Raw genomic sequence first — 16737 nt, forward strand, 5'->3', positions numbered from 1 at the left:
TGCCTAACAATAGCCACAAGCTCTCCTTTTATTCCTACTTCATAGGGTCGACCACTTTTCACAAGCAACATGGGATGAATAAAATAAAATAAAATAAAGGAAAAGGCTAACGGTCATACAACTGGACAAATGCTAAAGTGGGGACATTACATATTCATTTCATTTCTTTGTCAAAAACTTATGACTCCACATTGTGTGTTTGCTTGGTTTATTTGTGTTCCACCTTCGAACACTCTTCCACGAAATCTCAATCATTCTGAAATCTCTCTTTGGGTTCCAATCACGCATATGTCTTCATCAGCCTTGACAAAAACGACGGGGATGTTTTTGTTACTCCATTGTGACCGGTTCTGAGTCTGGATATCTGCCTTAAATTTGTATCAGGTTGATTTCATTGCTGTGTATAGGTATCATCAATAGTTTTGAAGTGGAGTCTTCTATATGAATATGAACATTCAACTTCCAGGGATTGACCATCATTGTCGGTTGCCATATCATTTGCTAAAGAAACTTAATCCTATCAAACTTCACGTCATCCTCAAGCTCTGAATGTGTGGTTCGATGATCATTTGATTTTTTTTATGTGATTCACTTTTTGCCTGCATGGAGCAGAAGATTTTGTGCATGTCACTCTTGTTGAATTTTGAAAAGTCTACTATCAATATTCTTGAATATTTGTTGTCTTTATTCAACCATTATCTCTGCTACTGGCACAAACTCATCAATAGAATCATCAGCAACTGGATGCCTCTAAAGCAACTTGCAGAGAAATGGCAGTCTGCAGATCTGCTGTGTTAATAGTCATATTTATATTAAGGCTGTATTAATTATCTGCATCCTCCTTATACATATGTTTTGTACTGTCTTTTAGTTTTATTGTTGACTCATATATCATGCCTGTGCTGATGCCTTCTCTCAATAGGTAGATATATTGGAGATAAATCGATGTATGCCGACCATCATGTTTATCTGCTTTGAACCACCTCTTAAAATAATCTTTGATTCTATCTCAAACATTCTTCTATATAGAATAGAGCAATGATATGAAAATATCTTAACCAAAGGTTACTGCTGCTTCCTACTAAAGTATATAGTCAAAGTACATACTCACTCAAAGACTAACCTTGTCCGTATAGGAATGAAACCATTTCACATCAACGATAATCTCCAACATATATTGTTCTAAAAATCTTTGACATCCATGACAATACTTCTTTCAATTAATATTATTCGCAAATGAAGCCCCCAAATTTTGCAAAAATTTGGGCTCCATCACGTAGGCAATGAAGATCATCTCATGGAATGTCGGGGGCTGTAATGCCTCTAACAAGGTCCGCTTGATCAAGCGATCCCTTGATCAAACATGGCCTGAAAGTTTCCTTGTGCAAGAAACTAAACTCGGTAATCAAGATATTAGCAGTTTTAGCAATCATTTTAGAAATTGGAAGTACTCCTTTGTTGATGCGTGAGGCACCTCAGGGGGTTGGGTTTGTTGTGGAATCAGAATGTGGTAAAAAACACTATTTTGACTTCAAGAAATTCTTGGCAGCTGGTTCGGGTGGACTCAAAACAACTGAATGGGAGGTTTGACCTCCTTAATGTGTATGGTCCTACATGCACAAATGATCAGCTGGTTCTCTGGGCACAAATTTCACAAGACAGTTCCAAGGCATACATCTGATAGTTGGTGGCGATTTCAATTCTATTCTCCATACGGCAGATAAATTGGGTGGAAAAGGTTGGGAAAGCTCCAAACAACAAAATTTTCAAGATTTTTGTTACCAGCAACAATATGCTTGAGCTTCACTTTCAAACTAGGGACTACACTTGGAATAATAGGAGGCGGGGTTCTCCAACATTGCAGAAAAACTTGACAATTTTTTCTTGGTAGGCAATTGTGCTACACTATCATGGGATGTGTCTTCAGAAATACTCCCGATCACAAGTTCGGATCACAAGTTCGGAGTTGGTTAAAGATTGGTGGCTCTCTGCTCCACAATGGGAAGGTAACAAAGCTTTTAATTTCTTTAAAAATTTGCAATTCTTGAAAGAGATTCTTAAACAATGGAATAGAGTAGTGTTCAAAAATATTTTTGTATAAAGGAAAGAGTAGAAGGTGAATTAAATGATTTAAATGCTAAAAGTATCAAGGATGGCATGACTAGCATTGACTTGAGAAAAAACTAAAATATGAATACTTGGAGATTCTGAAAAAGGAAGAAACCTTTTGGAGGCAAAAATCTTAGGAAACCTGGCTACAAGAGGGGTACAAAAACAGAAAATTCTTTCATAACTCTGTTAAAGCCAGACGCTCAACAAACACCATCTTTTCCATCAAAGATTCAGACGGGGCTATGCTCACATACTCTAGGGCATTAAAGAGAGGGTGTTTGTTTCTTTCAGGAGGGCTACAAGGCGGATGTGGATTATCATCAAGATTTAGATGATGTACTAAACCTCTTAAATCCATGTGTCAATGAAGCTCAAAATAAACTTTTGATGGATAAAGTTACTTACTATAGAAGAAGTTAAAATTGTTCATGGATAAAGTTACCATAGAACAAGTTAAAAATGCTCTTCTTAACATGGGCGTGTATAAGGTTCAAGGCACAGACAGATATCCTGCCATGTTTTTTTCAAAAACTATGGAGTCTTTTTGCACAAGACATTTGGGAAATGGTTGAGGAGTCGAGATGTGAAGGCTTTATCCTTAAGGATTTGAATAACACCTTTATAGCTTTCATTCCTAAGAAGAAAGAGTTACTCTCCTTTGAGGATTCCAGGCCTATAGCTCTATGTGACACTATTTACAAGGTGATCTCCAAAGTTACTGCAAATACGTTGAAACTAGTGCTACACTCCATTATTTCAAAGGAACAAAGTGGTTTTGCTCCAAATATATCTATCTTTGAAATGGTTACAGTTGCACATGAAACTGTTCACTCCATCCCACAAGCTAGAACTGAAAGAACGTTGGTCAAACTAGATATTAAAAGGGCTTAAGATGAGGTGAATCGGAGCTTCTTATTTGCAGTCCTACACAAGCTAGGCTTTAACCCAACATGGATTGGATGGATTATGTGTCAACACCCCTAGGTTCTCTATTTTAATTAATGGTAGCCCCCAAGTTTTCTTTGAAGGAACGAAAGGTATTAGACATGGTGACCCTCTCTCACCCTTTTTATTTATTATCATGGATGAAGCTCTAGGTCATTTGATCTCTCACAAGCAAAATCCTGTGAGTTGGAAGGGTACAAGAAAAATCTTGCGAGTTTGAAGGGCATCAAAGGAGCTTCAAATGTAGAACAGATTTCTCATCTCCAATTTGCAGACGACACTCTGCTGATTGGAGTTTCTTCTGTGAGAAAGGCCAGGGTGATGCAACAAACTTTGGACTTATACTGTAAGGTGTCAGGGCAAAAACTTAACAGGCACAAGTTGGCAATCTTCTTCCATACCTCAGAGGTCAAACCAAGAAAAATTGGACATATCCTCAACATCAAATTGGGAAAGCTACCAGGTAATTACCTGCGTGTACCACTGTTTGGATGAGCAGGTAAATCTTCATTATGGAAGAACTTGGTAACTGTTATGACAGAATGGACAGCTGGAAGAGCAGATGTTGAAAGCAGTCTTCTCAGCAATTCCTATTTACTCAATGATGTGCTTTAAAATTCCCAAAAAAGTACTCCAACAAATTGAGCCAAAAATAAGGAAGTTCTTCTGGAATGGGGCAGAGGATCAAGATAAACTCCCACTTCTAGCTTGGGGCAAAGTTTGCACCAACAAAAAAGTTGGTGGGGCAGGTCTTAGAAACTGGAATTTGTCTAATGAAGCCCTAGGTGCAAAACTGATTTGGAGCATGTACAATCAACCAACACAACTATGGATGAGAATTCTGAAATCTAAGTATTTAGATACAAAAAATGATGAGAGAATTTTTACAATCAAAAATCCCTCAAAAGGTTCAGCTATCTGGAATTTCATGATGTCTTGTAGTCATGTTATAACTGATCATTTCACTTGGCAAGTTGGAAATGGAGAATCTACTTCTTTTTGGGCTGACTCTTGGAATAGTTTTTAAAACATACCTGCAAATGATGCTTGGACACAACTTAAGGATTGGTGCACAACAAACTGGGGAGAGAAATTAATTCACAACACGGAATTCAAGGAAGACTCCTTAGGAAGGACAAGATCCTGGAAAAACCCACTTGACTCTAATGTATTGGCTCATCTCCAAGCTAAACTCCATGAACTTTTTTAATCTAGAACTGTAGAATGGTGTAGAAGACCAGACAAAATTATCTGGTTGGCAGCAAAAAATGGTATGTACTCAATGAAATTTGATTTTAATCTTCTAAAAAATCTTGCAGAGTCCAAGGATTGGCCTACCCATCTTTTGGGGGGAAAGGATTGCCTCCCAAAGGCAGGACCCTTTGCATGGTTAGCCTTCAGAGGCAAGATTCTTACAAAAGAGAGGCAACGACGGTTGGATATCCAAGGTCCCTCTAAATGTGTTTTACATGATAAGGCAAAAGAATCAATGGATCATTTGCTAGTGACTTGTAGTGTAGCCCAGGCATGTTGGTCTATGCTCCAATCTAAACTCATGTGGTATGCCCCATTGCATAACAATTCAACGCGATTGTTTCAAGCTTGGCCCTCTGCTCCAATTAGATCCACATTCCGTTTCATTTGGAATTTAAGTCCCTTAATAGTGATCTAGGAAATCTGGAAAGAAAAAAATAGGACAACGCTTCAAGGAAAATCAGAATCTTTAAAGAGACGTCTTATAAGGATCAACCAAGCCATTCAAGAAACAAGTGTAGCTGTGACAAAGTTTTGCTCCATCAAGAATCCGTTTACAAGTGTTGATTCTATAATTCAATTGGAGTGGCATGGAATTCTTTTTCGGCCTGTTAATGGGCTCAATAAGGTTAATCTTACTTCTGATGCTGATCCTAAGGAGGTTGTTTGGGAAAAACTTCCTAGGGGATGGTGGAAATGCAACTTTGATGAGGCCTCAAAGGGTAAGTCAAGACTGTTAGGAGCAAGATTGATCATTAGAGATGCCTTGGGAGACTTAATTGTGCTTGGTGGTAAAAGATTCAGGAACGGTACAAATAATGTAGTTAAAGCAAAAGCAGCCCTTTTAGCCATCAAAGCTTCCAAGAAACTGGGGGTATCTAAGCTACATGTAGAAGGGGGCTCCCTTATCATAATCAATGCAGTTGTAAAAGGCTCACTCGATGGTTGGCATCTCCAAATCTACAATCTAAACATCAAACAAGAACTCTCCACTCTGGAGGAATTTAAAAGTTACACACATCAAAAGACTAGGCAATCAAGAAGCGGATTTTACAGAGTTAGTTTTACCTACGGGGGATGGACCTTCCACAAGTTACTAGTTGGATAGCATGTGGCCTTTTTGAGAACCTTGAGAACTTTAGATTGGATGTCAATGTTGCTTTGAATTGGTCGATCATCACATGTAACAAATTAATTTGAATTCATTTGTTTTTAAAGATGAACATAAATTGTTTCCACCAAGAGACGATGAGTACATTTAGCAATTTATGCCTCATTAAATGACCTGACAGGATGTTTTACCACTTCATAATGAGGCTCTCGCATCTTTTTTCTCCATTGCCTAGCTTGTCAAGTCACTCGTTCCTCAAGACAAAGGTGGGAGTTATTGGGTCTAAAAAACAAGAAAGATGGAGACTTCCTTTTATGTGATGAAGTGAACCAACAAAATCCCTTTTATGGTCAAGCCACAAAACCACGAATATCTGGTATGTTCGCCTTCAAGCATGAACTTGTTACAAAGGTTGTGAAAAGGGTAGTAGGTGAAATGTTTTTTGTGGTTAACAACAGGCATCACACAAATGTGGATGTCTACTCCATGATTATGGCTTGGGCTCTTCAGTCGGGAGAGCAAAAAGCAAGGGTTAGGTCTATTATGACCAAATTGGTTACAGCCAGGTCAAGGATTGGAATGAAGGAAATTCTTCATTTCTCCACTCCAAAAGTGGGATTGTAGATTGGAGAGAAGAAACCAGGGATTGAGAGAATTGAAGGAACAAATTTGTTCCCTTTGTGTGGAGGTTTACGGAAGGCCAAAGACATGCGCAATCTAAACAAGCATTAAAGGGATGGTGCATGCTCAAAATGTTGGTTATAATGCATGTACTTGATGAAGATGTGAAAGCAATGCAGAACAAGGTGCACTGGACTCGTGTTGATGAAGCAGTCGAGTTCATAGTTTGCAAGCTCGAGTCCAAAACCCTCACAAGTAAAGGGAAGATGAGAAGTGGCCCGAATGAAAGATTAATGCATTGATGGATGACAGAATCCAGGGTTTTATTCCCCCTGTGCTTAAAGAGGAGAAAACATGAAGAACTACCAATTGGCATGGTTAAGGCAGTCAGTTCTTGTGTTTTGCTTGTGTTTTGAAAATGTAAGAAGAAAACAAAAACAAAATGTAAACACAAATTTTGTTGGAGGCGATTGAAATTGCTACTTAAACCCTATAGAGGTAGCCTTGTGTGTCTTTTGTTTTGTTGATCACGATGGACCTTTTGAAATTATGAATTGTACTCGTTGGAGGTATAATTGCCCATATGAAGTTTTGGTTTCCTTTGGTGGTTGATGTATGGAGGGCGACACGATGGGGGGTTTCTTATGGTAATGACACTATCAAATCAAGTGGAAATTTTGAAGCCAAGTTTCAGAGTGACAAAAGGACAAATTTGGGACGCTTGTGGAGCTTTCTTTCTGGTGACCCGATCATTCAATCACATCTTCGAAGCTTCTGCATGTCAAGTTGTTGGTTGGGCTGGTTGGTTGTTTGAACAATGTGTTTTGTAAAAACATTCATGAAATTTTATGAGTCCACCATAGTTATACAACCCTGGGGGATGGGGGTACAAGTTTCCGGGACAGGGGGACAGAGGGGCCTTAATTTGGGGATGGCAGGGGGACGGCGGCGAGGGGATTGGGGGGCTGTATATATTATACATATGGTACTTAAAATGTTTGTTATGAAAATATTTATTGCAATATAAGATATAAAGATGTAAAAGAGTATATACTTGAACATTGCATTGAATTGGAACATCAAACATTGAGCATAAATAGTCAAATCAGCAAATAGTTAACACCGGGACGTCCCCCCATCCTTGACGGAGGTGGTGGAATCTGGTGGCACAATTGGGGACAAGGGAACAGAGTCCCCAAGTCCCCGGTGCGTCCAAGTCCTTGGTGCGTGGGGCAGGGGAGGGAGGCATCCCCGTGTTACTATGGAGTCCACCTATTAGGTGGGAATGTTTTTGGGACTTCTTGTAATCATCCAAGAAAAAAACCTGTCCTTTTCGAGGAACTTGTGCATTGTACGTATCTTTTTAAATTATTCATAAAAAAGTATCTTATTACCTAAAAATAACCCCTTTTTTACAATTGCCCCCATCAAAAGGCCAAAAAGTAACCCCATGCTAGAAACACATCCTAACGTCTCCTACTGTCTAGGTCTCAAGAATTTGGGGGAGCATAATTTATGATTTTACTTCTAAAATAGATCTATTCATAGTAGGGTCAACTCCGTATTTTTGCCTCTAAATGTAAAAACGAGCTCAAAAACTTAAAAAGCCACTACATTGTGGATTTTATTATAGAAATTCGATACACCAATATAACAAATACACACACACTTCCAAAAGCCATAAAGAAGAATAAAGTTCAGAATACCCATTAATTGCATATAATATATTAAAAATGTAAGTTAGTAGACTGATTATATAAGATCATATCTAAATATTTAATATGTATATGTAAAGAATGCAATGACTTACGATATTAGATAGTTTCTATTTTCTCTCTCTTCCGTCTTTTTATAATGGTCACTTTGTTTATAATGTTTCCATAAACTCTTGTTTGTTATGGAAACTTTCTTTTTCACTCTACAAGAATGTTTCTAATTCCACTCTCTTCTTCGTTATAGAAACATCCTCTTGTATCTTATATATATAGATCATTCATGATCTTTGTTTAATAACCCATTCATTATTTTACCATAATATGGTACCAGAGCAAATTCCTTGCCTCTTCAAAAAAATTTAATTTCTTTTTTTAAATTATTAATTCAAAATTTTTGAAGTATTTGCTCAAGTGTGTTCAAAATTTTCATCTTTTTTCCCTCCAAACCTGACGAGGGATTCGGTGTCCAGTTTATTTTTTTTCAATTTTCTTTGTGTTGCATGGTTTTAAATCTGTTTTTTTCTCAAATCTGCCCTTTGTTCAATAACTCTGCAAATTTTTTCAAGTTTTTTAATCCAACTATGGTTTTTTTGAAAACCCTCGATTCCTATATCAGATTAACAAATATTTTGTATAATCCAACTAGCATTTTGCAGATCTCAACTGGGTTAGTCTCACTTTTTTTGGATGCATTGTTTTTTGTACCTCGATTTTCAAGCCAGCAGATTCAAAATCTGATTTCTGATTCTTTGTGGGTTTTTTGAGCTCTTATCAAGGTTTCTCTTCAAATTTTTTGGGCCTTCCATCAATCTGTCTCGAAGTTCGTGTCGTCTCAAATTTTTCACATTTTTCAATAGAAAAACATGCAATGGCATCTCTCACCAATCTCATGCTAGAAGGCAATCAGCGGTTCAATGGAAAGAACTACAACACTTAGAAGCAAATAATGATGACGATCTTCGAGTACCGTTGCCTTGAGGTGCTTGTTTTGGGTACCGAGACTTGTCCTAGCACAGTTGATGCTACTCAAGAGAAGTTTGATGAGCCTAACCGTTAAGCAGTTATGCTTATTAAGCTTTCAGTTACTGATGATCAGCTGCCTCAAGTGTTGTTTGGCAAGATAGCTACGGAGATCTAGACAACACTGGAGGATCTCCACAAGACATCAAATAAAAGCACAATCTTCTTTCTAAAGAATCAGCTATTCTCTATTATTATGGATAATAATAGCACATGTCCTTACAGGAACATCTTCTAAAGATTAAGGACATCAAAGATCAACTTGAGGCCATTGGCCATACTATGGAGGAAGAGGATATGTTGGCCATTACTCTAAAAAGCCCAACATTGTCCTATGAGCACTTTATTGAGATGCTCAACATGACTACATCTAATGTCGACCTAAATTTCTCAAGACTGTGCACCAAGCTTCTAAAGCGAGATTGTTGAAAACAACAATTTGGTAGTAGTGCTCCTTTGTCCTCATCTGAACAAGCATTTTGAGCACAATCCTTTAACAAGGATAAAGGCCCATCTCAATCATCTGCTCAGTCTCAAAATAGCTCCAAGAAGAAGCAAATCCTGTGCAACTATTGCCACAAATTTAGTCATGTGATTCAAGATTGCAGGACTCGCATTGCTTTTGACCAACGGAAGCAAGGAGGGTCTCAACCACAGGCCAACATTGCAAAACATGCAAACCTCTCTGATAAACCCGAGGCTTCTTTTTACGCTTTTTTAGGACATGCAAATTTCTGATTTTTGAAGATAGATTGATCATTAAGGAAGGGTATTACGATATTAGATAGTCTCTATTTTCTCTCTCTTCAGTCTTTTTCTAATGGTCACTCTATTTGTAATGTTTCCATAAACTCCTTTTGTTCGTTATGGAAACTTCTTTTTACATTCTACAAGAATGTTTTTATTTCCTCTCTTGTTCGTTATAGAAACATTCTCTTTTATCTTGTATATATATCATTCATGATCTTTATTTAATAGACACATTCATTATTTTACCATAATAAAGACATTGTTGCCTAAGTTTCTATAAAGGCAATAATATCTTACATAGTAAATGGGGTATCTAAAGATTGAATGGCTCTCAATTTCTACCTCGTAGAGGGCCAAAAGACAATAGACTCATTCAAGTTGAAGAATATGGTGGTTTGTCATGATCCATAGTTGATGTGGACACACTCAATTGGCCAAGCAAAAATCTCAAGCCAAGTGGCCCTAGACACCATAGGTATTCAAAACACTGCAGACATATGAAACTCATGTTTCTTCATCAAGCTTGGATATTAATAGCGGCACTTGTTCTTCAAACAGAGATATGTCTGTCCCCTGTTCGTTCTCTGTGACTTATACCCAGATCAGCCATGATTTTGTTCTGGAAAAATCCAGCCAGATTTTCGAGGTAAATCTTACTTCCAGTCACAAATGGTAAAATTTAGGATTTCAAGCGCCCTATACTAACTATTATGTTGCTGTGGCGTGTGCAGTGGGAATTTTAGGGCTTCCCGCTCCCAATCCTTATGAGCTGCTGAAAGGTTCAGACAAGGTGTAAATTTTGCAGTGGGAGGCAGTGCAATATTAAGCCTATGGTTTCATAATGCTCGCAAACAGGTGAAGCAGTTTAAAGAGCTGACTGCAGCAAGTCCTGAGTTTGATTCTCACAACCTCTCAAAGCCTGTAGTTTTTATCTCTATTGTTGGCAATGACTATGAATTCCTTGCAAGCAAAAGACTCCGCTGAAGCAAGTGTGCTGAGCTGGTCAGAGGTAGCTGAAGCATGAGCCAAGGTCAATGCCCAGTTTTCTATGGAGGAGCAGAAACAGCCACTTTCGAAGAAACAACCACTTTTTATTCCAATTTCAATTTGGTGAACCAAGCGGTTCTGAAAACTCAAATCTAGAATAACCAATACTGAGCAGCCATATACATTCTCCAATGGAATTTCAACCATTGCCTCTGTGGCAACTTTGGAATCAACATCCCAACATGTATTTGGAGTCTATCAATCTGCAATTGGCACGGACACCAACTTTTCCACTCATTGTACAATAAGCATATTCCTCTTCACCAATCAGGTTCTAGCTGGTCCTAGATCCACTTGCAGAACTGACACAAATGTTCTATATGTTTCCATCACTTGAAAACTATGTCATATAAGGTTTCAAGCTCAATTTCAGTGAGGAAAACATCCAGTCCATCAACCAAAATAATTCAAAAAAACAAAACAAATGATAAAATTCAAATAACATAAATCTGGAAAAAGAAAATTTGATATATTATATTTATGTTAAATTTATTAATTTTAACATTGACATCTAGCCAATATGTATTATTTTAAAAACTTAGAAGTTAAATGCGAATATAAAATTTTATAAACAGCTCTTCTACACCCTTACAGAAAGAAAAAGTAAAAAACTACGCAATATCATGATAGTCAGCAGAGAAGAAATTAATGAATGCATCTTGAAGCTGAACAAAGAGATCCTCAACCAACTTTGTCATGTGAAGTAGTTCATGGCACAAGATTTGTAGTTCTTGAACTTAAACGAGTGTAAGAGCTGCAATAAGTGTAGCTCTGGGTTGTTTCTTTTATCTTTTTCTAATAAAAAGGTCATCAATGCCTCACTACCTGGAAAACACTAAATGCTACTACAAAAGTATAAATCATACAACTTTGTACGAAGAGTTTAATGGCATTTTAGAAATATTTTGAGGATTTTTTCAATTTTAATTGGTTTCAAATTTCTCTAATTAAATCTGACTAACAGTGTAACACACTTGAAATTATCAATGCGTGTATATCCCTTTTCAACCTTCAATAGGAAATGATATATTTATGAGAATACTATGCCTAAGCAGAAAGGTTTATCTGGAAACACAAAAATATTAAATGTACATGTTAATATGTCAGAAATTTTTATGTATCTGAATATCAATAAAATTGTCATACCTTAATAAATTTGGCAGCCTCTGGTCCATTTTGCACATCAAAGCTGCCAAAAAGACAACAAAATGGAATGATGTTAAGTTCATCACCAGCTCCCCAAACAAACCACTAAAAATGGCTGACCACTGCCAGTGCAAACAAAAAGTTAGCCAGGAAACCAAGGAATAATTTCATACAACTTAGATAGCATGCAAGTGCAAATGAATGCAATACTTATAGCCATATGCAGTTTAAAATAGAAGTTGCCAACTCAAAAAGTGAAGTTTTTGTTGTCCTCTCTCAGCTTAGTGAATCAACATGACATTGCCTGTACCCTGTCATGATTTCTCCCTTCCATCATCAGCACAATACAGTTGCTTGAGGAGTACTAGGACAGGAATATTTTTCTTTTTTGGTGAGGATTCAACCATTTAAAGCTTGTCCTGTTTATATTTCTTTACCAATCTATAATTAGCACCCTTTACAAACTAAAGTCTTTTCACCCCAGCAGTTTATTAATCTGAAAGTAATCTTCAACGCCTGCTGTACTAATTTGGGTTTTTTGTGGAAACTAATATAATCTCTTGCTTTAATTCTATCTTCCTTCCTTGCTGCCAAGCAAATTCTTTCAACTATTTCATTTGGGGAGTACTATTTAAAGCTTGTCCTATTTCATCCTATCTTCCATCATCAGCACCATACATTTGCTTGAGGAGTACTAGCACAGGAATAGTTACCTTTTTTCTCTTGGGGGATTTAACCATTTAAAGCTTGCCCTGTTTATATTTCTTAAAAATCTGTATTTAGTTCTCTTTACGTTCTACGGTCTTTTCACCCCTGCATTTTATTAATCTGAAAGTAATCTTCAAAGCCCACTATACTATTTTGGGTTATTTGTGGATACTGATATAATTTCTTTCTTTCATCCTGTCTTCCTTCCTTGCTGACATGCAAATTTTTTCAGCTGTAAAACCCTATTTCCCAGCCAAACATCTCATTTAGCAAAAAATCCTTATCCCTGTTGGCAACCTACTCTTTTAAACGTTAAAACTAATATTTCCCACTTCTATCTAGTTTCAATAGAAAAAACCCATTCTTCATGACCACCAGCACTTGTTTTAGTCTACAGTACTGAATCAGCAAGAAAAAGATAAGATATTTCCACGTATGATTCATCCCCAAATCAGATTCCAAAATGAATTGTATGTGGATTCAAGCAGGGTTATGTTTTTGGTTCCCGAATAATTTGGAATCAATAAAGAGAAGCATTAACCGGCTTCACGCCCAAACCAGGTCCAGGTGCGTAACCGGTCCAGATTCGCAGACCCAAGAAAATCCACAGGCCAAAAATGATGTGGGCCCAAACAACTCATAAAAAGAGTATTATTTTATTTTTCTACCTAACCCTAAAATTGTTAATATTCTAGCTTCAGTCGGCTTGAATTGATCAAGAGTTACTCCCCTATGGTTATTGGTTAAACACTATTGCATTTGATTTAATCAATTACACACACACACATTGTTGTTGCTAATAATGTCTAATGGAAATTAACTTACAATAACAATATTGATTAACACAGAGACATGTCTCTTCTACTCCTATATATATACATTCGGATTTGCACTTGGAAAACACAAAAAAAAAACATATACAGTGCCATTACATTTGCAGTGATCCTGAAAACTAATATGGTATCAGAGCCAACTGCAAATGTAAGAAAGTAACTAAATGCATGATAGATAGATTCAAGTTTAAAGACTTAGCAGATAATAACCAGACTTACAGTCAGTAAATCGGCTATCAACTGCATAGGAGAAGATTATTATCAATGTTTTGGGGAAACTGGTCCAGTTTGTCTTAATCTAAAAAGCCATTATGCATTGGTCTGAATGCTCGAGAACAGACACAATTGGTTGTATCACCTGAAGAGTGTGCAGATCATGGCATCGGATTTCTTTAACTGCATTAGAATTGTCCACGCCTAATATGGAATTTGTATTTTGAACATCAGCATCAAACTTGGCAGAGTCATTGGACAAGCACTCATAATCCAAGGCTAACTGAGGAGGGTCTTGTATCTCTCTACATCCCATAAAATTGGTAAAACATATCTCATCATACCACCACGGAAATCACTACCCAAATATCATCATAACAACCACCAATAAAAAGTGACGAGGATGAACAGTACTCTGGCTGCATGGCCACCATTGAGTGGAATACGTGCCCATTTCTGTCATGAAAATTGTCTGATGGTGGCAATGGTCGTTGCAACCAAGCGTCTGAAGAAAGATCCACACCATGATCCATAGATAGATATGGGGAAAATATTGTGCTGGTGTCTTCTACTTCGGAATGAGGGGGACACTGAAATATACAAGCCATGTGACTTGATTGATCAATTTGACTGACTGTATTGTTGCTTGTATCAAAATGGTTGCTCTTCAGTTGATCTCCTTACTGTTGACTGTCTATTTTACAGTCAGGTAGAGAGCTATGGTCATACCTGTACAAAATTTCATTGTGCAACTGGTCTGAGGGAGAAGAAGACGGGCTGTTATGGCTTGAAGTCTCAAATGACAGTTCCAGTAGTTCTTAATTTCGTTATCTGTTCTACGGGCACTCTTCCTGATATCAGAGACCATCTGCAAATGTCACACACAAAGCAAGAACTCTTTGATGTGTCGATCACATTTTGTAATCAATCATTAAGATTTTGCAATGTTTGAGGAGATAAAAAATTATAATGATTTATAGACTACAATATGAAACTTTGAGACTCAACAAGTATATTAGACGGATCACAAGTGTTCACCGTGCAAGGTATAAATGAAGCTATGCAGAAGGTAAAATATTTAAGTGTTCACCATGTATTAAGAAGGTAAATTATATAATGCGAACAATGGTGGCCTACAAAGGTGAATCGAGGTGTCACTTAAAATAGATGTTCTACATATCTGTTGGAAATTCCATTCCCGACAGCTCATTTGCCACGTACGAAGGAGGACCCACTACTAACCAAAGTCAGATCAGATATATGTTTGGCGGGCGGCATTTAATTGACCAACCAAAATAATGCAATACGAATAAATATAATTGCCGATGGCCATGGAATGTGGCAAAAGGAGTTCATTAACAAATAAAGGTATATTTCCAAAAATTGAGGTGGATGGTTGTATAAGAGTGACGTCAACTACCAGTGGAATTAAAATTCGAGCTCTCCTAAGGCAGCAATGAGGTGGCCTTCATAGTAAGGTAAGTATGAATATGTTAAAACAAGTGAGTCTCCAATATTGTTATTAAAGAATATTGGATAGACTGAAATATGAAATAAAATTATAAACATAGAATAAATTTAGTAATGAATAAGAATGTCATTTTAAATAGAGTAATTATGTTATCCTAAAGGAAAAATATTACACTATTATGATTATTACAAATAATTGATTATTCCTAATATTATTGTTATCCTTGGGTTAGTCTCTTTCTTATTTGCATATATAATATAAGAGCTTTGTAATTTGATCCTTTCTTCCAAGAATATTCTTGCAGGAAAAGGGAAATTGATATCAGATTCAAAGTGAGTGTGACACTTTTTCAAGGACAACTTTGGATGAGGAGCTCAAAGGAATGATATTCAGAGGGCATTTGAAAGCCCATGTGTGTGACGAAGTTATTCATCACTTGTACATCATGAGCTGACTGTCAAAACAAGCCTCCATCAAACTCTTAACATATCAAACCGTTGAAGAATTTGATATATTAAAATATTACATTGGTTTCCATAATTATTGAGGATTATAACATGATTACTGAATAATTACAGATGTTCACTGCATATTCCTGAATTTTGACTTTATATTCAATATCCTCCCCTAAATATATATTGGTGACTCATCCTTAGTATTGGCAATTCCTTGAAAGCAATTGTTTCTGCCAATGGCAATTTATTAAGTGTACAATGACAAGAAAGCTTGTGTATGGATTTTAATGAAGGTTTTTCTGATGCTTCAATAGCTAGAGAATGAGCAATTAGATTTGACTTCCTATTGCTGTGTGAATTATATGTTGATAAGGATTCCAAGTTTTGGCATAGCTGTATGAGGTGAATTGTAAATTGAACTGAGATCAAGATATAAATTCATTGGTGGCAGCTCTTGAGTAGATAATTTGCGTGAAGCCTTTCCTTGCTGTGTGTTTTCCATAATTGATGCAAAATTGTTCAATGATATAAGAGTGAGAATTTTACAATGTCGGAGGAATAATAAACCAATGTTCCATTCCCACTTTAACCATCAATAGACTTTTGATTTGATGCATATGGGCTTTCATGGAGCAACTTACATATTAAGAATGTTTATGTGCAAAGGAATATTCTTCTAGGAAAAGAAGAATGATGCATTAGGAATGTTGTTGAGTGATAACATACGAGAACATGAAATAAAGACAAGACAAGTGGCTCTTTCGTCGAGAGGGGACTGCGATGGAATTTTGTTCTACGATCAAGGTACAGATGATCTTATGATAGTAGTTCAAGATGAGTAACTAGAGGATCTACTTCAATTGACATCGGAGGATCTTGGACATTTTGTTTCAAGGGGAGTCCAACAAGCAACCTTAGAGAAAAGTCAACAGATTGAGATCTGCCTAATAAGGAAGAAGTTTGAGGTGGAATTCCTTGTAATGCATTCTTCTTTGGGAGAGAGAAGTTTGAGCTGAAACCCTTTGTTCCACCTTCTAGGAGCAACTATGGTGATTCCACCCACTGACATGGTTCATAGTGGATATCATGTGAGTTACTATTTTGCATATGTGGATAATGTCATGAAGATAATGATCTTTCATTAATGTGTTTGTGAGGTCACTATTGTAAGGTGATGATCTTAACAATGGCTTGACCTTTTATCATGATGGACTACATTAAGTTGTTGTCCCGCAATGTATCGGTGATAATGATAACGTATGTATCATGATAGACAACATTTAGTTGTGCCGAAGATCATGATACTTGTCATGATGGACTACATCAAGTTATTGTC

The 16737-nt window shown here is 36.9% G+C and overlaps 1 protein-coding gene across 1 annotated transcript in view; it reads right to left on the reverse strand.

Annotated features, from left to right (window-relative positions):
* LOC149553439 (poly(A) RNA polymerase CID14-like) overlaps window positions 1-16737 on the reverse strand; it is a 78899-nt gene that overhangs the window by 25703 nt on the left and 36459 nt on the right. Inside the window, exon 6 of the mRNA XM_089788886.1 lies at window positions 11722-11764. Coding sequence (XP_089645012.1) covers window positions 11722-11764 — 43 coding nt within the window. The remainder of the gene's footprint in view (window positions 1-11721; window positions 11765-16737) is intronic.

The sequence above is a fragment of the Cupressus sempervirens genome, chromosome 6, assembly GCF_028749045.1.
Source record: "Cupressus sempervirens isolate cs-2001-9-10 chromosome 6, ASM2874904v1, whole genome shotgun sequence".
Lineage (NCBI taxonomy): Eukaryota > Viridiplantae > Streptophyta > Pinopsida > Cupressales > Cupressaceae > Cupressus > Cupressus sempervirens.